We start from the raw sequence: 27,003 nt of genomic DNA, 5'->3' as shown, positions 1-27,003 counted from the left end.
AGCAACCATCTGTCTTGTATTCTGATTCTGACATAGAGCTTAAGGCTGATTAAATTGCCCTTTCCTCTAGGTGCTCTTCCTTGGATGTCTAGTATATGAAGGTAATTTCATATCCAGAGCACATCTGGCACCATAATTACAGTGGTATGGTTTCACTGTTGGGTGTAGCTCCAACACAACTGCCATTCCTCAGGCAGTGTTGGGGTATTTGGGGCGGTATGGAATCAGTTGTCAAGGCACAGTCGCTACATTAGCACATCACACGAAGCCATGCTTGTTTTAACCATGGTTTGTTAGACAACCTAGGATAAGTCTAACTGACAAAGTGACCGTAGCTTGTTTTGCCTACGTTTGGTTTTGTTATGTTTCTTGCCTTGCACCTCCCTAGTCATGTGAGCCTCTGGAAAGGACCACCAAAACAAACCAGGATTAAGCAAAGTTCTGACATTACGTGAAGCCATGGTTAATGTAACCCAAAATCCATAACCAATCTTCAGGCTCTGGTGTGCCATCCACGAACAAGCCATAGTTGACTGCGGTGGGTTTAGATATAGAGATAAACCAAAATGAAGCTAAACAAGCCATGGCTTAGGGTTATGTGTTACCCAGGCCAGTGCAAGGTTTGTGTGTGTCAAACACACCTAGCCTAATCTCTGCTTTTTATATATTGCTACAATCCCTTTTATTGGACTCCTAGCATGAATAAGTTTGATTGCATTGTGCCATTCAAATGTGTTTACAGACACCTTGATTTTGAAAGATTCTTAGTGCTATGAAACCATTTCAAATGCAACAAATTTTTAACTGTGCTTCTGCATTCTGCTATTTATAAAGTGGAGATTAGGCAAAGGTGGATATATTTTCACTGGAATTTCCAGGTGGGTCCAAGGAACAAATGCCTATAAGCCAAGGCTAGCAATCTCTGATTTACTTTTCTACTGTTATCACACCTGCACTGCAAAGCATTAAAAATGTTGATATTTCTAAGAAAAAGCCAAATGTAACATATTAATTACAAATTCTGTTTTCTTCCTGCTACAGATTTCTGTGACCAAGGCTGAAAAATCCCTGAGCTTTGCAATCCAAACCTGCTTTATATCTCCACATTCATACCCTGATAAGATGTCGGAGTACACCATTATTGAAAACATTTGTCCTAAAGATGAATCCGTAACATTCTACAACACCCCAGCTAATTTTCCAATGCAAAATGCACAAATGGACAGAAAGCGGTTTAGCTTTATGTTTAGGTCCGTGTTCAACACTTCCCTTCTCTTTCTTCATTGTGAGGTGACTTTGTGCACAAAGAAAGAAAAATATACTCAAGAGCTGGCCAAGGTCAGTATTTGATAAATTTCCTTAAGATTTAGACCACTTAGCTTGCATTTAACATGGAAGACAGTGGCCATGTTGGTCCTAAACTGAAAGACACAAATGTAGGTTAAAGACTTATAGGGTTGATCCAACAGCTATAGACTGGTACCTATATGATTGAGGTATAGCATGGAGGGCTCGCTAAGAAAACCAATTAAGTAGGGTTGCTATATTCCCCAAAATGGGAAAATCAGGACAAAGTTGTTGAGGTTGTTTGTTTGTTTGGCCAAAGTTGTTGAGCCCTGGTTGCCATACGTCTGGATTTTGCCAATTCTGCAGAAATACGCCCGGATGCCATTTTTGCAGCCCTATTCCCAGATGTGTCGGGGGAAACCCGGACGTATGGCAGTAAAACAAGGCTCAGGTTTACTTCTTCAGAGAGGTGAGGAAGTGGTAACTGCCCAGTCTTATAATCTGACAGAATCAGCTGCTGTAAAAACGGTGACAGCATCGGTCGCCATCTAGATATGACACATCTGCTTTGCATCTGTGTGGCATGTCATGCCAGGACACAGAAGCTAAGCATTGGTTTATTTAAGAGAAATCAGTTAACAGTTAGACAGGGAAAGGCAAATGTAATGAAATAGCTTGCTTGCTTGCAAAATTATTTTGCTTGCTTGCAGAAATTATTGGCCCATTTCACACATAACACTAAGCCAGCCTGTGACTTGGTGTGAACAAACAAATGTGAGAGCTTCCAGAGTGAAGATTGTCGCAGAGCCATGCTTTGACTGAGCGTTACATGCTCACCTGGTCACCAAAAGAGAAATTGGCAAAAGGATTCCCCTTTGGACCGTTTTTACAGCAGCTTTTCATTTTAGTCATGATGGCAAATAAAGTTTTTTGTTTAAGAAGCTAAGCTTTCCAGAATAATCACGTGAAGCTATATTTCTGGGACCTCAGGCTGTTAAAACATAGAGGTGTGACTTCATATGATGGGAATTTAGTTTCCTGAAGGCATTTTGGCTGACATAGACGAGCGCTTAAGGGGAAATGTCACTTCTGCAGCAAATCTTTACATTGGAATTGTGGCTGCCAGGAACCCTTTGGCCCCCTCGCGTAACAATAGGTTGCTGTTGTTGCTATAGAATATTTTCCTTTTTCTAAATGCTGCATATACATGTGGAATAGGACCACATTATATTATCCCTATACTAAAGATAAAGAGCTGAAGCTGTGAGTTAGTTGCGTGCCTATGTTTGACCAGTAAATTCGAACTGAGCACTTGCAAGCTCACAGCTCATTCTCCTAACCAATGTTCTAGCTCTCCATAAAATATGGTGACTGAAGCTTTTGTGCCTAAAGTGTCACAGGTACACGTAAGTATGTATTCTAGATATAAATGTAAGCATGTCCCTCCACCGTAGCAACTCCAAAATAATGTAGCAGTCAACCATATATAAATATTAACATTTATGAATGATTGCAATTAGCAGCATTGGGAGAGTATTTATTGAGTTTTTCCCTGTGAGAACTGCTGTGGCTCTTGACAGCACAATGAGCATTTTCTACTAAATGGTTACAGGTGATAAACAGAAATTGCTTTCCACTACAGGAGTGGTCCAGATATATTAAATGCTCATGGCATTAGCTGTAAACAATGCATTAGCATTAATTTTCCAGATCCTGCTGAGATATAACAACACTATTGTTTTTGAAATTCCATGTGTGAATTATTAGGTTGACCTGCCTTATGAGGATTTTGAAGGGAAATAGATGAGTGTTTTGACTTGTTTTCTGCATTCCTTTTATTGCTTATCCTGCATTTGCATAGAAAATTCATTGCTATGGAAGCATTCAGCATATCTGTGTGGAGAAGGGATTTTTTTTCCTGAGGAGGAAAGCTTTTCATTTGTTTTAAGTGGATAAGATCACCCATTCTCAAATAAGTATACTTGGATATCAATCTTCTCTGGTTGTGTCATTTGGTAGAATTCGTCATGGGAGTGGGACTCTGACATTGTGAGTTTCTCTGCCCTTAAGTCACATCAGTAGCTTTAGCTGGCAAAGATTGGGGGGGGGGGCGTAAAATATCCCTGCCCTGACTTGCATAGTAAACTGTGCAAAAACAAGATGCTGACAGGAAGCAGGGGATAGAACGCTTTCTAAGATAAGGTCAAGGTCAAGGACCCCTGGACAGTTAAGTCCAGTCAAAGGCGACTATGGGGTGCGGCACTCATCTCGCTTTCAGGCCGAGGGAGCCAGCGTTTGTCCGCAAATAGCTTTCTGGGTCATGTGGCCAGCACGACTAAACTGCTTCTGGTGCAATGGGACACCTTGACAAGTGCCAGAGTGCAAGGAAACACTTTCCGCCACAGCGGTACCTATTTATCTGCTTGCATTGGTGTGCTTTCGAACTGCTGGGTTGGCTGGGAAAGAGCAACGGGAGCTCACCCCATTGGACGGATTCAAACCGCCGACTTTCCAATAGGCAAGCCCAAGAGGTTCAGTGGTTTAGACCACAGCGCCACCACATCCCAGAATGCTTTCTACAGCATTGCTAAAGCAACATCTGGACCAGTTTCTTAACTGGGCATAGAAAAAGCTACACCAGTAGCCCTATCACAAGATTGCATTCCATGGAGGAGAACCTTGGCAACCTCAATGACTGATGGGTCCTCTAAATATTGAGGCAGTGTTTACATCTTGAAATGCAACTGCTGGGGCTTCCTTGGAGTATGATTGCCATGACTTGGGGTTGTGATAATACTTTGTTGACTATTCCTTAAACATCTCTGACTGCTGCTGATAGTGAAGCGGCTGTGCACCTATTCTGATAATGTAGCAGTTTTAAGTGAGTCCCTGATCTCACAAGCCACATGTTCTCTTCATCCCTCTAGTGCATCCCTCCTGATGAAGCCTGCAGCTTTCTTAGTGTTGATATGATCCTAGCAATGATGCAGAATAAGAAAACCTTCACCAAACCCCTTGCTGTGATATCTCATAAAGAGCAGCCAGAAGGTACTGAATACATTTTGAATCTATTAACAGAAGTGCATTTCATTAGACAATATGTTAATACTTGATTTAATGTTTTTCCCCTCTTTTTTTTTAAAAAAAGGCTCCAGGCACATAGAGTTTTGTTACATGGCGTTATTGTTCCCAGGCTACAGGACGCCATCATCTTTGAGCGCTAACATTTGCTTGCTCTTTTATCTCCCATACATATTTATGAAAATACAGTTTGGCTGGGAAAGAAACGCATTTCTGATGCTTTAGAACAATATGGGATTTGTAAACATTAAATAATTCTGTGCAATTGCTTCCAGCAGTTCATTATTGCTGAGACCCCTAAAACTTGTATGTAAATATTTATTTAGGCATCATAATTACATTGAAACTTCTAATGTATTAAAAATATTAAAGCATGGTACAGTATATTGTTGGTAATATACCGGTACGGTATATTGTTGGTAATATATATTGTTGTAAAGCGGGCAGCCACAGGGAGCATAGCTTCACCAGCCAGAGCCTGGACAGCTTCCACATTTTTTCTCCCTATAGGAAAATGAGCTGGGGAGTTTAAACAACAGTTTTGTGTGATGCAGGATGTGATTCAAATAAAATAATTAAAAAGATATTCGGCCCCTGAGCCCTTCTAAATAGTTACTTGGATCCTGTCCACTGTGTGCAAGTGGGGGGTATTGCAGTGGGCAAGTAGTTTATCGTCTTGGATGTGTGTTTCTTCTGCACACAATTTTCCCACAAGCCAAGTGCCATTTATGTGTAAGACCTCAGCCTGTTTGGAGTTGCGGAAGGTAAGTATTGGGATAATACAGTTTAAATGTTCTGATTGTTGTTTGTGGTTGATGGGCCTCAAAGGGAAAAATAACTGTTATGTCAAATTGTTCACCAGTAGACTCATGCTTCAGGGCCTTTCTTCAATTTTTATTTTTTATTAATTTTTTGCCATAATTGACCATCTGTGGGTTGTTCAGGGAATAATTCGTCCTGCTTTGTATGTTAGACTGTCTATAGCCTCCACCTGCTTGTCCTAAAATGGTTCCATTGCAGGGCAGGAGTGTGGGACTTGCTGTCATGACCTCCAGGACTGAGGCCAATTTTCTATAGCACCAATTTTGACAATTTAAATTAATCCTTTTGTTCCATTCAGTTGAAAAGCACTTTGGTGATGTCACTCAGAACTTAGATTCCAACTGGGTCTGTTGCCTGATTAAAGGAAACTTACCAACTTTGCTGATTTAGTTGATTAGTCAGTCAGTTAAATCTGCACACATTTGCATATGAATAATACCATATTTTCCTGGAAGTCCCATTTGTTTCATTCTAAAGGAGGAGGGGAACATAGTACTGTGAAATATAGCACTGAAACTCTGTCCACAGATACATCTTACTTATGCTAAGCATAGTTGAATTGTTGACTTCAAGATCCCATTCTTTTACCACTGCTTTGTCCCAAACATAAAATGGTCTGGAAGAAAGGCAGTGCATTCCTGCAATTGGAGGAAGATTGTGATTTGTCATCACCTTGGCCTGAAAGCTATGGAAAAACTACTTTGCCACCAGTCAGTTTCATTAACTCTTAGTGGGATCGATACCAATATGCCCTTTATGAAACAGAATATCATTTTTACTTGAATGTAATGCACCTTTTTTGGCCAAATTGCAACACCAAAATTAGGGTGCGCATTAGATTTGATGGCGCATTTACATACGCCAGCAAATACTTCTTTGGTTTCAAGGTTTTGAAAACAGAGGTACACGTTTGATTTGATGGCACGTTAGATTTGCGTAAATACACTACATAATTTCGACACAGGATCTCTCTCATAATAGACATTCTTTTCCGATTCTAGAATCCTTGCAGCTATTTAGCTTCCAGCATTTCAGATGGGTAATAATAATAATAATACCATATTTTTCGCCCTATAGGACGCACTTTTCCCCCTCCAAAAATGAAGGGGAAATGTGTGTGTGTCCTATGGGGCGAATGCAGGCTTTCGCTGAAGCCTGGAGAGCGGGAGGGGTCGGTGCGCACCGACCCCTCTCGCTCTCCAGGCTTCAGGAAGCTATCCGCTAGCCGTGGGAGACGCAGCTCTTCTACGGCTAGCGGAGAGCTTGCCTGCACCCAGAAGCTTGGGGCGCGCTGAGCTCAGCTCGCCCCAGGCTTCGGGCTTCGCACAGCTCTCCGCAAGCCATGGGAGAGCTGCGCAAAGTCGCACAGCTCTCGCACGGCTTGCGGATAGCAGCCTGTTATGGGTGCTGGGGTCGGGGGAAGCTCGGGCTTCCCCCGCCCCAGCCCCGCACCTGGGGGGGAAATAAAAATTTTTCCCCCTTTATTTCCCCCCCCAAAAACTAGGTGCGCCCTATGGGCCGGTGCGCCCTATGGGGCGAAAAATAAGGTAATTTTTATTTATACCCCGCCCTCCCCAGCCAAGGCCGGGCTCAGGGTGGCTAACAAGCAATAATAAAAACAAGTTGAATGAGTACAACTTAAAAACAAGATTAAAATACAACATTAAAATATTGAAACATTAAAATATTAAAATGCAGCCTCGTCACAGGAGGAGAAAGGAAAAAGAAAGAGCGGGGAGGGAATCAAATTGGTTCCAAGCCAAAGGCCAGGCGGAACAACTCTGTCTTACAGGCCCTGCAGAAAGAAATCAGATCCTGCAGGGCCCTGATCTCATGAGGCAGAGCGTTCCACCAGGCCGGAGCCAGTTTTGAAAAGGCCCTGGCTCTGGTTGAAGTTAATCTAACTGCAAAATGCAAAAATGCAGCGTTTGTGTGGGTAGAACTGACAAGAATTGTAAAGGGACTCTTGTCTTCCTCAATTTGCTCTTGCTCTTGCTCTGTCTTTCAAAATGACAGCATCAAATCATCTTGACATATGGAAACTGCTAATTTACTATTTATCCGAACTTGCCAGAGATCTGAAAAACTGGAGGAGCCATAGATTCGTATTGGTCTTAAAAATATCCCAAGTGTGATTGTTTACTGGCATGTATGGGGTATTAGGAAGAGGTAGGACATCTGATAGGGGACATGTCATGCTCCTTCAGGGATAGTTTATCCACCTTTAGTCCCCATTCTGCACTCATCTCTTACCTGTGGCTTCCAGAAGCTGTCAGCATGCAACAGCAGCCACACCCCATTGTATTCCATGTTTACACTTTGGCAGCGCTTGAATGTGAACGTGATTGACAGGGGAAGGCGGCTATAAATAGATTTTATTTTTTTAGACATTGAAAAGAGGAAGACAGGTCAGACATGTAAGGGTACAATTTGCATGTGTTTGCAAAAATCAATATCAATTCTTTGTACGGTAAACGGTGGAGAAATAACCATTAACAGTACAGTGGTACCTCGGGTTACGTACGCTTCAGGTTACATACGCTTCAGGTTACAGATTCCACTAACCCAGAAATAGTACCTCAGGTTAAGAACTTTGCTTCAGGATGAGAACAGAAATCGTGCCCTGGCGGCGCGGCAGCAGTGGGAGGCCCCATTAGCTAAAGTGGTGCTTCAGGTTAAGAACGGACCTCCAGAACGAATTAAGTACTTAACCCGAGGTACCACTGTATAGTCCTCTGTGCAAAATATCCTTTCCTTGGTCCCCTTTGACAACAGCAGCAGCAGCAGCAGCAGCAGCAGCAGGGATGCATATTTAAACTTATTTTTAAGACCTCTCAGTAAGCATCAGCCTTGCCTGCTCTTGTTTAGTGTTCACATGGCAGTTTAATTAGAGGGTTTCAGTGGTTTCTCTTGCAGATCAAAATCTTTCACTTGCATGCTAGGGCTGTTTGAAATTCTGGAATGCTTTCCAGGGAGATTTAAAAGCCGAGGATCAGCACTCCTTTAACCTCAGTCCTGCCGAGTGTGCTTTTTGGACGTTTTGGCAGTTCATGGGACACTATAGAGCATTGCTTGGGGGACTTTGAGAAGCAACTGTTTCTGTTTAGCAGCATGAGGCTGCACTGAGTCTTGCAGCTTTTTCTTTTCTTTTGGTCTTAACGCAAATGAATCCAACTGAGGATAATGCCAAAATATTTGATCTCCAAACAGTAGAATTAAAAATGCATGGCTGTTTAAGTCTTTCTAGGCCTGCTCTGCAGTCTTCCATTGATTTCAATAACTGGAACAATCCACTTGGGGATGGATAGTAACTTGGGTGGCAATTCTGACTCGCTAAGGAATCTAGTGCTGGGCTTTTTCAGTTCCTTGCTATTTTTAAATGTATTTTGCAACTAGATAAGAAGACAATAGTGTGATACAGAACATGGTGCACAGAGGTCAGGATGGATTAATTGTGAAATGTTTGGTGGAATGAGTCCTGGAATTTTTCAGCTGTCCAGTGTGGTGGGCAGCAGCGTATGGATAATGTTTCTTTGTTGGCGTGCATTTTCTCTATCCTGAATCAAAGCATCCTTTCTTGGGGTTAACTGCCCTTGTAAACGAACAGCAAGCCTTGGGAAACGAATGGTAGTAGGTCTGCAAAACTCCTAAACAAGAGCATTTACATCTCCAAGAAGTTGATTATCATCTACTTTGATGCAAAGCAGGCCAGCTATTGTCTGTAGTGTTGTACTGTATTATTGGATCCATTCCTGTTAGATCTGCACCAGAAGCCAGGCCTGAGGGCTCTATAGCCAGGGAGTCGGAACAGAACGTCCAGTTCAGGATGTCTGCAGTCCCCTCCGCAAGTCACGCACGTGACACCCATTAGTACTGATGGGGTGGTATGTCGCATGTCTGGGAGAAAACAAACCCTGCCAGGTTTTGTTTTACAATGCTGTTTGCTGCACGCTCAGCTCACTGTCTTGTGGAACCAGATCCCAATGGAATTCGTCAAGCAGTCTGGTCCCTCTGACAGAGCCGGCCCATGGCTTTCTTTTAACCATCCACTTTTGCAGGTTTCCTGCATCCTAGTATTTCTCATTCCACACTGCAGCGGTGAACACATGTGAGATGATATGGGATGTTAGCAAATAATTTTGTGATGCAAGTGTAATTAAATAATCACATTGCAGCGGAGCAAAAACAATGCAGGATTTTTGATAAATTGGCACCTCTCGTAGGTGGAAAATGAAAGACAGCTGTTGCTGTGATGATCACCTATTGAACAGTTTCCATAATACAAGGAACAACAATAATTCCCTTAATACAAGGGAAGCTCCTTTCCTTTAAGCATGAGAATTTTCAATCATTTCAATCATTTTCAATCATTTCCTTGCTTATCCACATAAATGCTGAATTCACTCCTTAAAAAACAAAATTAAAAGTCTACCTAGTCTAATATATGCAAGGCTACCTTGTCTCCTACTGCATTCTTTCCACTTTAAGGATTCCTTCTTTTTGAAGCATGTTCAGTCGCACTCCCCAGGATTGACAAAACAGCTCATGTTGAGGGTTTTGTATTTTTTTTTAATAGGACAAATAAGTTTAGGCCATCACAAGGTTTATTTGAAAAGTTGTAGGATCACAGTGAGCAGGGAGGTGGCGCTGCAAGGAATGATGTGTCCCATTGTTCTTCACGAATTTTCTCACCCTTATTCTCCAGAGATACACAGTATTGTGTGGGTCGGCCATTATGTAATAGGTATGGATTGCCGCTCGAAGCCTGTTCTGCTTAGAAAGAGCAAGGTGCATGAGGCTCCTGCTCCTGCACACAGGAAATGAATAAGATGGTGGTCCCAAATCCATCATCAACTGGAAGGAGATGCAAGCAAAAGGGGATGAAGAGCTGTTGCAGGAGAAAACCAATAGCAGCTGGGTGGAGATGCTTTCACACCACCTGCTAAACCTATGTAACAACGCTGTATGCACGTTTTGAGAGGGAACTTGGTTTTCCCCCTGTACACCCTAATCCAGGCTGAATCAGTTCTGACTGGGTTTCATAATATATTGCAGACTCTGCATTGGAATTGCTTATGTAGTGTATAAAATTTGCTGAAGCGAGGATCATTCATCTCTCTCTCTTTTTTTTTTTTAACAGATAAACCTCCTTCTTACTCGAAACCTCCTGAAGGATTAGCACGTAAGTTAAACATGCCTCTCTCTTCTCCAGCAATGCACCAGAGCGTTCTGGTGGTAAAGTGTCGAACTGCTAATCAACTGAAATCTTTCACTTCATAAGGCATTCATTTGTATTTTAAAGGACCTAGAATCAAATGTAATTACTTGCGTGTCTGTATTATCTATCACCGGAGAGGGATCCCCCTGGTGTTTAGTCCTGAAGCTATTCACAGCAGAGGCAGAGCAAGTAGTTTTTATGGAATATAGTACTTCTGCAGAAAGCCATTCTGGAGAGGTAGCAAGTGTTAGGTTTGGAACGGAGGACTCGGGTTCAAATCTCCATTCAACCATGAGCCTCACTTTGTGGCATTGGATCACACAGAGTTGTTCTGAAACTAAGGGCCTAACTACTTATTACATTACAGAACTTCTTCCCTCCCGGGAAGTCACTCAGAGAGAGAGATAGAATTTTTAAACAGAGAAGGAGCAGTGACTATGGTATTTTGGGGTTGTTATTTTTTTGTTTGTTTTGTTTTTTTACTCCAAAGTGGCTTTTCCTAAAGAGAGGTGAAAGGAGGGAGGGCTGGATTTTGAGGTTCAGTTATGCATATGTAACATGTAGATGGGCCCTTACAAGCTACTCTGGATTCCTTGGGAAATAAATGAGCTATAAATGCAGGCAACAAGCAAATACAATCAAGAGTAGTGCAGAAAGGAGCTTATATAACAGGATTCAGCAACTGGCCTGAATCCAGTTCTCCAAGACAAGGGCATGGAACCTGTCATTGAACTTCCACTCCCATCAACTACAGCCACCATGGGAAACAGTCAGGGATGATGGGAGTTGTACAACATCAACAACATCTGGAAGGCCACAGGTTCTCCATCCCTGCTCTGAGAGGTGCTGCTTTATGCTCTGGTGCGTTCGCGCACACACATCAGTATAGATGTGGACATTTGTGGCATTTGAGGGCACAGAATTGTCTGTCTGGCATCTTTGGTGGCACAGGAACTCGTATGTTAGAGTGGCCATTCAGGGAAGCTAGTTGCAAACATAAAATATATAATAAGGCCTCTGGTTTCTTGATTAGCTCCAGATGTAGTAGTTAATGTGCTTTGTCACTGAGCCCCTAGTCCCTAGAAATAATACATAATAAAACTGAGTCTTAAAAGAAATTAATTAGGATTGCATTATGTACATGTGTCTGTATGAAAGAAGTAAAAGATCAGGATGAGTGGAAGTTGCTGTCGTTTTCCAGCATGTGTTCAGAGCGATGCATTCAGGGACCAGATGCACTCTCGTACAAACTGCCCTGCCTCTCCTGTTGGGAAAGCTCAATATTATGGGCTGGAACTGATTTCCATGATGAAAACATCTGCCAAAAGTGGAAAAAACACAATTGTTTCTATTTATGCATTTGCTGACTTTCAAGCTGGCACCGCCTCCCAGCTTAACAGCCTTTCCGCTCCCCACCTAATCGACTGAAGATGCTGGGGAGCAAAATTGGCAGGGCACTAGTTTAATTATTTTTATTTTTAAATCCCTCCCTATCCCAAAGGCACATACTTGAAGGATATGAGAATTTAAAAATAAGTCTGCTAACATTAGAAAATAAGTTATTTTAGTCCTACAAACTGAAAACAAGCGGCAGCTAGCAGGAAATGTAGTGGGCCTAAAACTTGAGCTGGCTTTAGGTGGCTCAGGGCCACATTTTTGACCGCATCTAACTTCCACACTTTGTTCCCATGGCTCATACACCGTTGTCACGCTGCCAGATGTGCTAAGTTCTGGAGGTTAGCCTTTCCTTCAAGTTGGCATTGGGTCCAGAAATATTGGTGCACTCTTGAAGTGCAATACAGTGGCTCGTTTCAGCAGGCAGTTGGGGTTGGCAGACCAATCCTATCTGCTCTCAGAGTGGCCTACTAGCAGTTTCCCCTGCATTACAGTGATACCTCGGGTTACATACGCTTCAGGTTACAGACTCCGCTAACCAAGAAATATTACCTTGGGTTAAGAACTTTGCTTCAGGATGAGAACAGAAATTGTGCTCCGGCAGTGCGGCGGCAGCAGGAGGCCCCATTAGCTAAAGTGGTGCTTCAGGTTAAGTACCGTTTCAGGTTAAGAACAGACCTCCAGAACGAATTAAGTTCTTAACCTGAGGTACCACTGTACTGTATTTGGTGCTATTTTTCTGGGGAAAAAGATGCCAGAACTCACCGCGAACACCTCCCTTGTTCTCTTAGAACGGCCACGGAACCCACCTGAGAGGTGCCGGAAATGAGTTCCAGAGAGGAGTGGCCGAAAATAAGCCTTGACTCTGTTTATTTATAAGAAATATTTGTATGCCACTATTCAGTTAAGAAAAAGAATAGTTGCTGTTTACCATACATAGGGAGAGGCCCAAAGGCAGGTGGGCATGAAAGGAGGCACAGGGTCTGTTTTTGGCAAAGGAAGGAGGAGGAGAATAAATTTGAGTTCCCAGTTGATGGGCTCATGGGCTACTAACTGCTGAACACTGATAATCAAAATGCATAGGGAAGCACACTTTTTGTTTAGAATGCGCTCTCTCTCTCTCACTCTGTAATTCCTTTTTTAAAAAAGGATTCTAAATAGAAGTACTTCTTGATTTAATTAATTTGTTTTCTCCATTTTCACAGCTGTCTTCCACGGCCTGGACACTTTGACAGTCGTGGGCATTGCCTTTGCAGCCTTCGTTATTGGTGCGCTGCTGACAGGAGCACTGTGGTTTATCTATTCTCACACAGGTGAGCATGAAAATTCTCGATCTCACACACACACATGCGCGTGCGCGCGCGCACACACACACGCAGATCGCATAATAACATAATACGTTGACTGTGGGTCACCTGCTGGTAGCAGCCAAATGGAAGCATGTTGAGTCAGATTGGATCCAGTCTGGCACCTACCAATCATAAATAAACTGCCACAACAAGTACCAGCCCAGCAGAGGATAAAAAAAGCTGAGGAGCAGTGGCATAGCCTGGGTTGCCAGTACCCAGGCCCACACGGAGGAGGGAAATGTATGGAGTACACATGCGCATTCAGCTGCCTAAGGCATCCACGTCACCCAGGAGATCACAGCCACAGAGATAAGAAAACAAGAGTCATTCTGTTGTCTGGAGAGGTCACTTCCTGGTTTACACGGAGAAGCCATTTTCAACGGAGCCCAGTGACGGAAGTGTGTATTGAGGCAGCACCAAGTGCAGGAATTTTGTACCCCTAACAAATTTTGCACTCAGGCCAACCCCCCCTTCCTCCCCCCCATGCTACGCAACTGGTGGCCTGTAACTATGTTTTTGGTTTGGAAAAGGCTAAATAAGAATGAAACTATTTATGTTTGAACTGAATCTGTAAGAGGAATGGGTTTCCATTTGACTTTTCTGTATTGTTTTTATTTTAAGTGTGAGCAGCAGGGAGGAAAGACTTGCAATTGGGTTTTATTTTAGTTGTGTGCCTTGCGTGATTTGTATATTTTGGATGTTTAACTGTTTTATAAAACTGTAATAAAAATCTAAGTTTAGCAGCGGGAAAGGGTATTAAATCAAAGCAGGTCATGTTGAGCCAAGCATGGCAAGGGAGGGCTTGCTTTGTACTCTGAAAACTGAGGATCTGTTTGAATGAACAGAGGTGACAGAGGGAGACTAAAACGTGTAGCGAACATTCATTGAGAAGCTGTAATTTAAAAGAAAGGGGAGAAAAATAATTATAACCATGCCCCAGGTGTCTACCAGTCTATCCAGTTCCTCCTCTTGAATAGCTTTGGTGGAGTGGCAAAAGAAGTATTGTCAGAAAGCTGAAAAGAACTGGAAGCTAATAAAGAGGGGCACCTGCAACTTTCCCCTAGGAGATTCTCAAATGCCATCCACCTTCAGAATTGGTTTAGGGCTGTTGTTACAGCAACCGCCAGCAGACCTATTAGTTCTCAAGCCCTGTTTGTATGTTTGAAAATCCCAGGCTCCCAATGGCAACCAGGGAATGAGGCATGTGCCAAAGGAAAGAGAGGAAGGCAAAGCTGACAGAGAATAGGGGGAAAGGGACTGGCAAACCCACTCATTCAAATTCGACCCATTTTTCCAGCCACATTTCCCATTTCCCACCAGTTGGTGGGCATCTCACTAGCCGGTGTAGATTTATGGCTGCCAGGCTCATTCCGTGTACTGGTCTGAATGGATGGAGGCCGAGGTGCTGCAGTTGGAGGCCGTGGCAAATAATGTTCGTTCCGCAAGCAGCGAAAAACTGAGTTCTCTCCCCACCCCCCTTTGGAAGAGGAGGAGGAGGATGGAGAAACGATTTAATCTCCAGCAGAGATTGGTGCCACCGAGACAAGAGGGCATAACCCCATACTTGAAAGGGGAAAATGCATCTGTGGAAAGCTGTCCGGAGAAAGGAGGAAAGGAAGAGGCGAAAGGGAGGGAGGGGGGAGAAAAAAACGAGACGATATATTTTTGGCATTCAGACTTTGACAGCTGTGCATGCCTTTTCCCCTGAAGACGAAAAGGTATTCATTCTGCACAAAGTTAAAACAAAATGTATACAGATCATATCTGGTGCGCTGTGGTTGCTGCACAGCTCTGTGTAATAGTGGAATGGGTGACAGCAAAACTGTAATAGGACCCAGCAGCTGGGAATATAGGCCAGTTTTGCAGTTTGCAGAGCACTTTCCTGGCAGAGGCTTGCAGGGGCCCTATTAAGGGAATGGAAGCAACTGTATTTTCTGTGTTTAATATGGAAATAGGGTGGCTTCCCCGCCCCCCCAGCCAGCACTCAATGTTCCTAATTTTTAGTGCCGGGAAGCTCCACACCCCCAGCTTCCCTAAACATGGCTTTTCGCTTACAGAGATGGCTTTTGCAATGTAAGGGGAAGGACCTACAGTTAGATAAAGTACATACAGGATAAAGTGACCCATTCAAGTGAGGAACTTGAGAAAAATCCCAAAATGTGGCATGAACCCAGTAATTTCATAGAGGGCTTTCTGCTAAAAGGCACAGCAGTGCATTATGCTACAAAAAAGCATCAGACTAAATTCTAATCTGCATTGCAGGAAATGTTGGTGTTTTTATGGATTCACACCAATAAAACTTAACACATTTAAATAAGTGTTTTGGCATATCCACCTCCCACAAGATCATTCCTAATCTAGTCCCTCAAATAAGTGTTTCACGAGAAAGATGAGGCCCTTCTCATGTCTCCAGTCGGACCCCTGAGATTTTTCCCTATTTCTACTCCTTCCTATCCCATCCCTTCTGGAGGCCTCTTGTGGAAACAAGTCACAGTTGTTCATTTTACTCAATATGGGGGAAAGGGTCACTGCGATATAGTGCAGCAAACAGAACCTAGGAAAGTCTGTGCCAGGGAGACTTGCGTTTGCATTGTTGAGCTGTGGGGCAGTCCTATATTCTTAACACAGGGCTGTTGCGAGGACAAAATGGATGCTGTCTTTGAGCTCCTTAAAACAATAGCAGGATATGAATGATATGCACATATGTAAATTAGAATCACAAATTAGTAGATTTGGAAAGAACTTCGAGGGTCATCCAGCCCAACTATGATGGCAAGAAGATTATGGAGATGTTCCTTGTAAGACCAAACTCTTTCTCCCTCCCCTCCTGTTTGTTTCCTCCAGGAGAACCGGCAGCAAGACAGCCAGTCCCCACATCCCCGCCGGCCTCTGAAAACAGCAGCGCAGCCCATAGTATCGGCAGCACACAAAGCACCCCCTGTTCCAGCAGCAGCGCAGCCTAACCCAGGGGACGTGATGCAAGGCCCCGGAACCACGTAGGGGAGCAGAGGTTCAAAAGGAGCTATTTGTTGCCGTTCGCTTCGAAAGGATTGGTTTGGATTCTTTGGCAGAACGAGGAAGGATTTTCTTTGTGGTCCTCAAACTTCTTGCAGCATGCTCTAGGCTCACACACGACAAAGCTACTATTTGCAGGCAGCTGTGGATTGCGCAGAAAACATCCGCAGGCTCTCGACGTGAGACGCTAGCCGGTTCCCCCGCCATAAACGCTGCATTGTCTTTACAGAATCATAAGCACTAGGTTCCGCAAATGTCAAGGAGACACGAGGTGTGTCTGTAAAGGGATTTCAGTCTCATAAGCTGGGGGGAAAGGTTTTGTTTTCTGTCTTGTTTGATCCGGGGATTCCGCCTCACCAGAACGAGAAAGCTTCCAGCTCAGAGGATTACCCGTTGCCATTATCGCAATATATACATCTTGATCGTTTCTGTGGTTTTTGAGCTTAACTCAGTGCTGTGTTTGGCCCACCATTATCTTGTCTGCCACATCAGGGATTTGCCTTTGCCATCCTTTAGCAAACAGAAACTAATGTTTCCATACATAACATGGCGTGTGGGACATGTGTTGATTTGAAATTCCTGGTGACTTCCGTATACGTCTGTTTATCCATCCCAAAGCCTGCTTGGAAGCATAATGCAACACTTACTGCCATTTCAGTTTCTTAATTTATTTTTTATTAATTGGAGCTACCAACCTTTGCATAGGACTTAGCCCAAAAGTATTTTACAGTACAATGTCTGCCACCTGCTACAAGTAGGCCAGCAATTTGCATACAATTTGCATGCAAAGCCACATGGCGCCAATGCACACGTGCAGCTCCTGCACGTACAACCGCTTCTCTTTTCACTGCTTCCTACGAGCATTTCCATTGTGTGTGCAGAACCTTCCCTGAAATTATGGTGAATGAGGGGTACCTGTATATGCCCCAAGTGCTGTGTCCATACTGAAAAAGCCATGGGGCTGTAACTTGGGGTTATTGCATGTAATATTAAAACCACATGTGAATGATGAGCACTTGTGTGCTCCAAGGTGCGATTGGTTAAGGACCAGTTTTGAACCTTTGGCCCCTGAATATACTTCTGCAAATGTGGTCATTGCCAAAATTCAGGAAAATGTAGATAAATATAGTCCTATTTGTTGTAGGATTAAGCCTTTTGGGGTTTTTTGATTCACAGTGATCTAGAAGCACATTTTTAGACCTGCCAATGAGTGCAAGTGTTTCTAGTTGTGATGTGCAGACAACTACAGCTCCGTGTTTTGGGACTGGTCCACAAAATATACATAGATATCATTGTCTTTTTTGCTGTATATAATCTACAATTAGCTTATTGTTTTCAAAAATTCTTAAGTCCTAACTTCATTCTTTGCTTCTTCTAAGTTTTCAAAAATTTTGTGCGTCGAGAGGAGAAAACTATTGAGCTGATTGTTTTGTATGACTCACCATGAATAGGAATGGAAGGGTTCCTTAAAAGCCCCTTTATGGTTTGTATCCAGTTGCTTGTTAGTCATCGCAACGTTGCAATTGGATATCTCCCAAAGTAGCATTTGGAATGCAAAAAAGAGCAAGCCGGTACTAATTTTCATAATATTTTTTATAACTCTCGCCTCCCGCTAGCCTTAAAGTACCTCCCAAATGAAAACCAAAGCTTGCAATTTGAAACTGTAGGAATATTGAGTTGTCGTTTTGTGAGCTGAAACAGAGTCTCCTGAATCCTCCTCCTTGAAAACAAAATAAGAGATATTCTCCCTTTGCAAACAGTTCATATAACCTTCAATGGATATGGCTTTTTTGTTTTGTTTGACTTGCTGTAGCAGGAGGCACAGCAGGGCTTTTCTGAAGCAGGTCTGATCTCTCCCCTTGCTTCTGGGGGACCAGGGCCCATCTGAGAGGTGGCGGAACGCCCTTGTGGCATGTTCCAGCTGGAGGGGAAAGCCCTGCCTAGATATAACACGGGGCCAGGTCCTCTGTTGCCCTTAACCCGAACCACCCTTTTAGCCTATTGGGTTTTACACTGGCAAAGGTGACAAAACTTCACAGGGGCTGGTGAACCAACAGATAAAAAGGCTCTTGGCCTATTCGGAATATATCGAAAATAAATAAATTTGAACTTACATAATTCACATTCTCCAAAGTGTTTGCGGGGTTGGATTAGTGGGAGGTATCTGGATAAGCAATATGCTACCTGTGTATTTAAAAAGAATGCGCTTTGCCTAACCTTCAGCTGAATGTATTAGATAATCATATTCTATGTATGAAAACCTTTAAAATGTCTTCAGAGAAGACTAGAGTCTTTTAAGTCCATCATAGCTATATTTTACTACATTAAATGTGGGCATAAATATAAATATATATAGATATATTTAAATATAAGTGGCTTTATATAAGATGTTTAATTTCAGTTACTGTGAATTCTACGGTTTTATACTCTCTTTCTCTGCCCTCTTCTAACCCTTCTCCCCCCCCCCCCCAAGATTTTATTAAAACCAGAGATATTATTGGAAGTATTATAAACTTGGTTGTTGGAATGAAAGGTTACATTTTTGTGTAAAATAATTAAATGTATATTTTTGAGAGAAAGAGATGCTGCATTATCAATATTTCTATCAAAATTGACTCTGAAAACCTGGATCTATATTTACAGACATACAGAACCAAAACAGGCAATATTTACATGCAGAGAAATGACATTTTTCTAGGCTTATGTTCAAGATTATAATTAATTCATTGACCGCGATGCACTTAATTGTGAATGCTTCAGAATGCTCACTTTATTATATACTGATTTTTTTAATTATACTTACTTAAAAGGAAAGTTATGGAGCTAATGGAAAATTCCTGTTGGTTAATTGACAGTAGAGCAAATGCCAGATGCAAATGGTATCCCTAAAAAATTTATGCTGTCTACACATCCAGAGATATGCATGCACTAGGATGCATAAGCACATCTCTGGTTCCCATGGGCTGCTCCATTAGACTGGAGGAGCAAAAGACATGTGTTCATTTCATGTGTGGTTTGGATCCATTCCTGGAAATTAAAAGGAAGTTCTTGTGAATGAGAGAATTCCATACCTGCATTGCAGCTCTGTGCTCATCACTGGTAAAAGGTGTAAACCACAAAGCTATTTGGTTCAAAGTATTGCAGTTGTTTTCCAGGGTGAGCTGTCAAGTCCTTATATTAGCAACAGTGGAGGGCTGAGTTATGCTTTTGTAATAAACCAGGCATGTACTAAGAAAGGGAATTTATGAACAGATACCTTTGCCATAAGAGAGAACAATGGTTTCTTCCAATGCCATTGAAGTCTATTTTTATGCTACAAATGTAAGCTCTACGTTTTGAAGTCCTTTATTATTTCCTGCAAGCTTCTTTTCATGTTTGATGTTGTTTTCATTTCATGTTGTATAGTAGTGTTTTTGAGAACTTTGCATTGTCTCACTGACAAAGTGTTAAACCAGGCACCCCCAAACTTGGCCCTCCAGCTGTTTTGGGACTACAATTCCCATCATCCCTGACCACTGGTCCTGTTAGCTAGGGATGCTGGGAATTGTAGTCCCAAAACAGCTGGAGGGCCAAGTTTGGAGATGCCTGTGTTAAACTGTACAAGTGGCCAGCCTGCACCTCAATGTGTTCAGTGTGTCTGAAAGGAAATTTCTTCCATTTTGAGTTTCACATTTCAGAATGATTTTGGAAGTTCAAGCATATCATAGCTTCTGGGTCACCTCTAACTACAGGGGTGTAGAATTCAAAGTAACTATGAGGTTAGTGAGGCTGGACTTTCCTTTGCAGAAGCCATACTGTTTCTTCTTTGACAAAGCTTGTATATCCAACAAACTCAATGTTAATATCATCTTCTAATAGTTTACTTGTCTAGGGAGACAGGTCTCCGATTTCCTGGTTTCTCCCTCCCTGTTTCCTTTTTTAAATTGCTCTTGCGTCGGCTACCTTCCAGTTTTGAAGGCTGGTTTTAATAGGCTGCATATTTTTGTTGAAAGTGCGGACATTTCACATTTGAATTCTTCACAGACTATCAGGTGAATGCCTGGCCAACTTGTTAATTTGGAATTTGTCAGATAGCTTTAAGACATCACCTTTTGTTACCACCATTTGCCATTGATTACTCTTCAGGCACCCTCGATAAAAAGCAAGGCATGTCCCTCACAACACTTTCCCGGCCAACACAGATAGAAAGAATTCATCCTGTTTTTCGTCTCCTCCTCCTTTCATACCCTGTGACATACATAGCTCATTTCCTGTTTCAGATACATTAACAGATCAAGATATTGGATTTTTTAATGCTATAGCAATTAGCTCCTCATAGTCCTCGTTTGCTTGCCTTATCATCAACTTGCCTTTGCACAATGCTTGCCAGTCCCACTTAAGCTACTAAAATTGGGAAGGCAGGATTAAGGTTTCAGGAGAAATGACTTCTCACTTGTAAAGCTGTTTCTCCTCCCAGAACCTGCATACACGCCTGAGTACTTTGCTTGTTTTCCCTTACAGTATCTAATCACTCACGTTTGACTTTTCAGATATCTTTGCATTGAGCAGCTGTTACTTTAAGGTCGCATAAAGTCAACATGTCACACATTGTGTAGGGTTGACACAGAGGATGGATCTAGACACAGGTTTAAAATGCTGTAGATAAGTCAGAAATTAAATTGTTACAACAAGAGAAGAAGAAAAAGCCGATGTAAAAATCCATATAAACTCATTTTCTTTGCTCTCTGGCACCATCTGGTGTTGGATGTTTATAACGCATTCAAAACGTATTATTGTGACGAATGTAGCCGACTCCAGAGTTCTGTGTATTACTTTGAAAGAGGATTGTATGTTGATTCCCACCCCCCAAAAAATGTTTATGATGATGTGTTCTTGTCTTTTCTATGTGCATCTACCTCATGCTTCAAAAGAAGACCCTACTGCTGATTGTAAGTGCAATCCAACAGGTATGGCGGCTTGGCATCCACCATGCATTCCAATGGGAATTATGTCATGCTACTCTACAAGGCCCATTGGAATGAATGGAGGAGCCACAGCAGCCGCCTGTCTCTGTTTGCACACTGTGTGAGAATAAGTGTAGATTTGTTTTAATGAGGCAACTCTTGTCCTGTTTTGTTCATCTGTCCTGGGGTGTTCATGAAGCAACTGACTCTCTATCTGGACTCCGCCATTTCCAAAACACAATACGCTTTAACTTTTTTTATATACAAGAATATAACTTTTTTAACTGAGCAGGAGAAATATACCTGCTAAATCCCTGTGGCCAGTATGAGCACCCCATTGTCTTTGTTTCTGTAGTTTGTGTGTATCTCCAAATAAAAAAAAATCTATAACTGATAAATTGTACAGTTTTGATAAAGCCCATGCCATGTTACCTTGGATCTTCTCTGCTTAATAAAGGTATAACAATTAATAATAAAATGTGGTTTGTGTGTGTGTGTGTTTTTCCCTAAACAACAAACTGTTTTGAGCTCTACCTTACTGAAAGAGGGCTATCAAATCATACATTTTGCTTGAATGTTAATAGCGGATTTGAACACTCCATAATGTGTTGGAATAGCAGGGGATAGCGAGTGGCACCATCTTCCCCTTAGTGAGTTGTGTTGAACTCCTTCTAGACCCAAAAGGAAGTTATAATTAAGCATATCTTAGCACCGTATGGTTAAAGACCACAGCAGCATCCCTTTACATTCCCAACAGTTTTTTCTATTTTTTAAAAAAATCATTACAGTGGTACCTCGGGTTACATACACTTCAGGTTACAGACGCTTCAGGTTACAGACTCCACTAACCCAGAAATAGTATCTCGGGTTAAGAACTTTGCCGCAGGATGAGAACAGAAATCGTGCTCCAGCGGTGCGGCAGCAGCAGGAGGCCCCATTAGCTAAAGTGGTGCTTCAGGTTAAGAACAGTTTCAGGTTAAGAACGGACCTCCGGAACGAATTAAGTACTTAACCCGAGGTACCACTCTACAGTGCTTTCGTCTAATACTTCTGAAGCCCACAAGGGGCTTTCATGTCAAGCCAACGAGAAACCATTTGTGCAGAAACTCCTTAGGCACATCAAAACACGCTCCTAACTAGTCATTGGGAGCCTCGTGTGAAAGGCAGAGTCACTTCTGTGATTGGCTGCCATTACAGAATAATAATAATAAATAATAATAAAACGATGATGATGATGATTTATTTATTTATTTCCCGCCCACCTGGTTGGGTTTCCCCAGCCACTATGGGCAGCTTCCAACAAAATATTAAAATACAATAGTCCAAAGATATTAAAAGCTTCCCTAAACAGAATCTTCCTGTTTGAAGGAGAAGGCTGTATTTGGGTTGCCATATTTCAAAAGTAAAAAAAAAAAAAGGACACACCCCGGAAAGATAATTGGTAGAGCTTTTTGGGGGCTGGGCATTCAAGTACAGCCCAGGCAACGTCAGTTTAGATGGCACTGGGACAATCATGTGAGATCACTTTCCGCTAGGCACATGTTGCATTTAGAGTCACTCTTAAGTCGCGCTGATTTCGACACAGCTTGCTTCCACATTTCGGCTCTGCGTTTAAAATGTTTAATCTAGGGCTCTTAGCAATGTGCTTTCATGCCACCACCCCGATGAATCATGGAAGTTATTTCATAATAAGTCACAGACCATTGTTTGTGAAGAGTTATAGCTCACAGAGGCACAGAAGATATATATGAAATAAGCACGGGAGGCAAAGGAGCTATTTTTTTCCTTATTAGAACATAGTTTTCTTCTCCAAGTTGGAGATAAAACATAAAGCCTGTCCTTCAATTATCTCGAAGACTTACTCATTTACGCTTTTAAGAAAGGTTGTGTCGTGCATTTAAGGAGAAAAAATATTTTAACAACCAACTAGTTTTGTTGATTGCGTGACTCAAAATGTTATAAATTGAAACCTCAGTATATTGTGAAAAGAACGTAATTTTTAAAAGTGTCGTTTCCTGCCAGACACTTGTGAATGAAACCAACATTTTGGATAACAAAGACTATTAACTTAGTGTCAGTTGTGAGAGGAATATAGACCAGACTCGTTCCACTCTAAACTATATATATATATATATATATAAGCACGGCCAAGACCAAGGCAACATACGAGGCCAATGCTTTTTTCTGATAAAACTCTAGAACAAGTCATTCCGTAATTGTACAGCTGAAATTTATGGGGACTGCTTGCTGCCTTTGTTTTTGTTCTTTATTCCCAGTGCCTTAACCTCAGAGCAGACCTTCTGAACTTATGTGCCTTTACGTGGATTGCATAGTGCGCCCACGAGCAGAAACCAAATTACGTCACCCACCTGCCTAAAAAGGTCAGAGCTTACATTTCTCTTTCATGGATTTTCTCATTTACTGGAAACCACAATGGAAATCTTTGCAGCCAGTGTGGAAAAGGAGTTTAAGCCGAAGCAACATTTTTTCTCCTGCGATGGCACAAACAAATGATTTTTGCATCTCGTCCACTGAGTCATTTTCTTATCACTTCGATCCATGTTGGAAAACAAACGCTTAACAGAAGGTTGGGAAAGCCTGTGAACTGAGTTGCCATGTGATCGTTCTTGTAACTATCAAGTTCTCTGAGTATTTATATCTGAATCTTAGAGGGGAAAATTTGGATGCAGTTCTGTTTTCTTTTATAAACCTTTTGCTGGTTGCTTGTTTTCCATTATAGATTGACATCACGGTTCCAGTGACTAAGCCACACACTCCACTTTAAAAATATTGTTGAAACAAATACTGGATTCTATTTCATTAAAAAGAATAATGGATATTTTTCGGGGGGGGGGGACCACTCCTAATTGCTAGGCCCTCAGGATTCCTGAATGACTAGGAGCTGCCAATCACACACTACGGAACTGCAATATAGTCCATCCCCTTCAACATTTCTCCAATGAAAAGAGGGATGTCCTAAGGAAAAGTGGGACATTCTGGGATCAAATCAGAAACCGGGATGGCTTCTGTAAATCCTGGACTGTCCCTGTAAAATAGGGACACTCATACCCTCCAACATTTCTTCGATAAAAATAGGGACATCCCATTTCATAATGATAATTTTACTATTTATGCCCCGCACATCCGACAGGGTTGCCCCAACCACTCTGGGCAGCTTCCAACATATATAAATACATAATAAAACATCAAAAATGAAAATATCTTCCCTATACAGGCTTGCCTTCAGACGGCTCAGAGGTCAGATAAGTCCATACCCTCCAAGATTTCTCCAATGAAAATAGGGACATCCTAAGGAAAAGTGGGACATTCCGGGATCAAATCAGAACTGGGATTGCTTCTCTAAATCAGGGACACCCCTGGAAAATAAGGACACGTGGCGGGTCTGGAAGAGTCTAGGCCTTCATAAAACCATATTTTCTATCATGTGCAATTTTCAGCATTCCAGGTGGAATCTTGTTGAAGCTTACTCGGGAGTAAATCTATACGTCGAAACTTCTCGAAAGGGTTTGCACAGAACCAAGAAGAGTGTTGGGTGGCAAAAAGTCTCAAGGGGGGGGGGAGGAAACCAGAGGGTCTTGGTTGATCTTATGGAAATGTAGTCTTTTAATGATCCTGTGTCCAAATAAATCAAATTCAAAACCTGACCTCAGATAGACAATTGCTGCACATGGCACATGGCAAACAATTTGCTTTTACTGGAAGGGATGCTGATTCTCCCTTTGGTCACAAAGTCACAATACTTCTTCAGATTCCTTTGTATTCAAATAATATGTGCGCCTACCTTTTATGCCCTTTACAAATAAATGTGTTGAGGTGTTTGTGTTGGTATGCAAATCAAGACAATAGTTCCTTGGAGAGGGTTGTCAATTCCAGCAGGCAACTCATGGGGTTGCCACATTTCAAAAAGTAAAAACCAGGAGCTTTATTTGAGATTTCTTTTTAGGAAGCCACCAAAATTGCTTTTTTTAGACAAGTCCCAAAGTTTTAAAGCTTTTTTCCCCCTTACCGGGTAATGTCTGGACATATAGCAGCCCTATTAAAGGCAATCTAAGTAAGAGCAAGTATTTGGTGAAGGAAAGAGTGACATGGGCTTCCTATTGGCAGGGGGCAGAATGGTTGGCACCCTGTCAGTTCATGCCTACCAGAACAGATGTTAGGAGGCAGCGATTTCCATCCCTTCCTGTGTTCATCTCAAACTACTTCTATTCTGCTGGAAGGGACAAGGATGGCGCAGTGGTCTAAACCACTGAGCCTCTTGGACTTGTCGATCAGAAGGTCGGCGGTTCAAATCCATGCAATGGGGTGAGCTCCCGGTGTTCTGTCCCAGCTCCTGCCAACCCAGCAGTTTGAAAGCACACCAGCGCAAGTAGAGAAATAGGTACAGCTGCATCGGGAAGGTAAACGGCATTTCTGTGTGCTCTGGCACTCGTCACGGTGTCCCATTGGACCAGAAGCAGTTTAGTCATGCTGGCCACATGACCTGGAAAGCTGTCTGTGGACAAACACTGGCTCCCTCGGCCTGAAAGCGAGATGAGTGCCGCAACCCCAGAGTCGCCTTTGACTGGACTTAACCATCCAGGGGTCCTTTGTTGTTGTTTAGTCGTTTAGTCGTGTCCGACTCTTCATGACCCCATGGACCAGAGCACACCAGGCACTTCTGTCTTCCACTGCCTCCCGCAGTTTGGTCAGACTCATGTTTGTAGCTTCGAGAACACTGTCCAACCATCTCGTCCTCTGTTGTCCCCTTCTTCTTGTGCCCTCCATCTTTCCCAACATCAGGGTCTTTTCCAGGGAGTCTTCTCTTCTCATGAGGTGGCCAAAGTACTGGAGCCTCAGCTTCACGATCTGTCCTTCCAGTGAGCACTCAAGGCTGATTTCCTTAAGAATGGAGAGGTTTGATCTTCTTGCAGTCCATGGGACTCTCAAGAGTCTCCTCCAGCACCATAGTTCAAAAGCATCAATTCTTCGGCGATCAGCCTTCTTTATGGTCCAGCTCTCACTTCCATACATCACTACTGGGAAAACCATAGCTTTAACTATATGGGCCTTTGTTGGCAAGGTGATGTCTCTGCTTTTTAAGATGGTGTCTAGGTTTGCCATCGCCTTTCTCCCAAGGAGCAGGCGTCTTTTAATTTCGTGAGTGCTGTCGCCATCTGCAGTGATCAGGGAGCCCAAGAAAGTAAAATCTCTCACTGCCTCCATTTCTTCCCCTTCTATTTGCCAGGAGGTGATGGGACCAGTGGCCATGATCTTCGTTTTTTTGATGTTGAGCTTCAGACCATATTTTGTGCTCTCCTCTTTCACCCTCATTAAAAGGTTCTTTAATTCCTCCTCACTTTCTGCCATCAAGGTTGTATCATCTGCATATCTGAGGTTGTTGATATTTCTTCCGGCGATCTTAATTCCGGCTTGGGATTCATCCAGCCCAGCTTTTCGCATGATGAATTCTGCATATAAATTAAATAAGCAGGGAGACAATATACAGCCTTGTCGTACTCCTTTCCCAATTTTGAACCAGTCAGTTGTTCCATATCCAGTTCTAACTGTAGCTTCTTGTCCCACATAGAGATTTCTCAGGAGACAGATGAGGTGATCAGAAACTCCCATTTCTTTAAGAACTTGCCATAGTTTGCTGTGGTCGACACAGTCAAAGGCTTTTGCATAGTCAATGAAGCAGAAGTAGATGTCTTTCTGGAACTCTCTAGCTTTCTCCATAATCCAGCGCATGTTTGCAATTTGGTCTCTGGTTCCTCTGCCCCTTCGAAATCCAGCTTGCACTTCTGGGAGTTCTCGGTCCACATACTGCTTAAGCCTCCCTTGAAGAATTTTAAGCATAACCTTGCTAGCGTGTGAAATGAGTGCAATTGTGCGG

At 42.5% G+C, this 27,003-nt stretch overlaps 1 protein-coding gene and 1 long non-coding RNA gene across 3 annotated transcripts in view; one reads left to right on the top strand and one right to left on the bottom strand.

The window, feature by feature from the left end:
- The window catches only part of TGFBR3 (transforming growth factor beta receptor 3), a 146,721-nt gene extending 125,133 nt beyond the window's left edge, over positions 1 to 21,588 (top strand). The window contains exons 13-18 of one of the 2 annotated variants that reach the window (XR_013987217.1): positions 1,042 to 1,338; positions 4,215 to 4,335; positions 10,331 to 10,372; positions 13,009 to 13,116; positions 15,997 to 19,610; positions 19,749 to 21,588. Coding sequence is in view for 1 of the 2 variants with exons in the window: in XM_081008608.1 (XP_080864734.1) it covers positions 1,042 to 1,338; positions 4,215 to 4,335; positions 10,331 to 10,372; positions 13,009 to 13,116; positions 15,997 to 16,115 (687 nt within the window). In the remaining variant the exon portion in view is untranslated. Of the gene's footprint in view, positions 1 to 1,041; positions 1,339 to 4,214; positions 4,336 to 10,330; positions 10,373 to 13,008; positions 13,117 to 15,996 lie in introns of both variants that reach the window. The other variant, XM_081008608.1, reaches the window with a different exon arrangement.
- LOC308478775 lies at positions 11,511 to 15,039 on the bottom strand. Its single transcript, XR_013987253.1, has 2 exons — positions 13,219 to 15,039; positions 11,511 to 11,726 (listed from the first exon to the last, which is right to left on the bottom strand). It is a non-coding gene; the product is annotated as an uncharacterized lncRNA (long non-coding RNA).
- Positions 21,589 to 27,003: the final 5,415 nt, after the last annotated feature.

This window comes from Podarcis pityusensis (genome assembly GCF_964106645.2).
Source record: "Podarcis pityusensis genome assembly, chromosome: 6".
Lineage (NCBI taxonomy): Eukaryota > Metazoa > Chordata > Lepidosauria > Squamata > Lacertidae > Podarcis > Podarcis pityusensis.
Note: the sequence above shows the minus strand (reverse complement) of the source record. Positions and strands in the feature narration are given on the sequence as shown.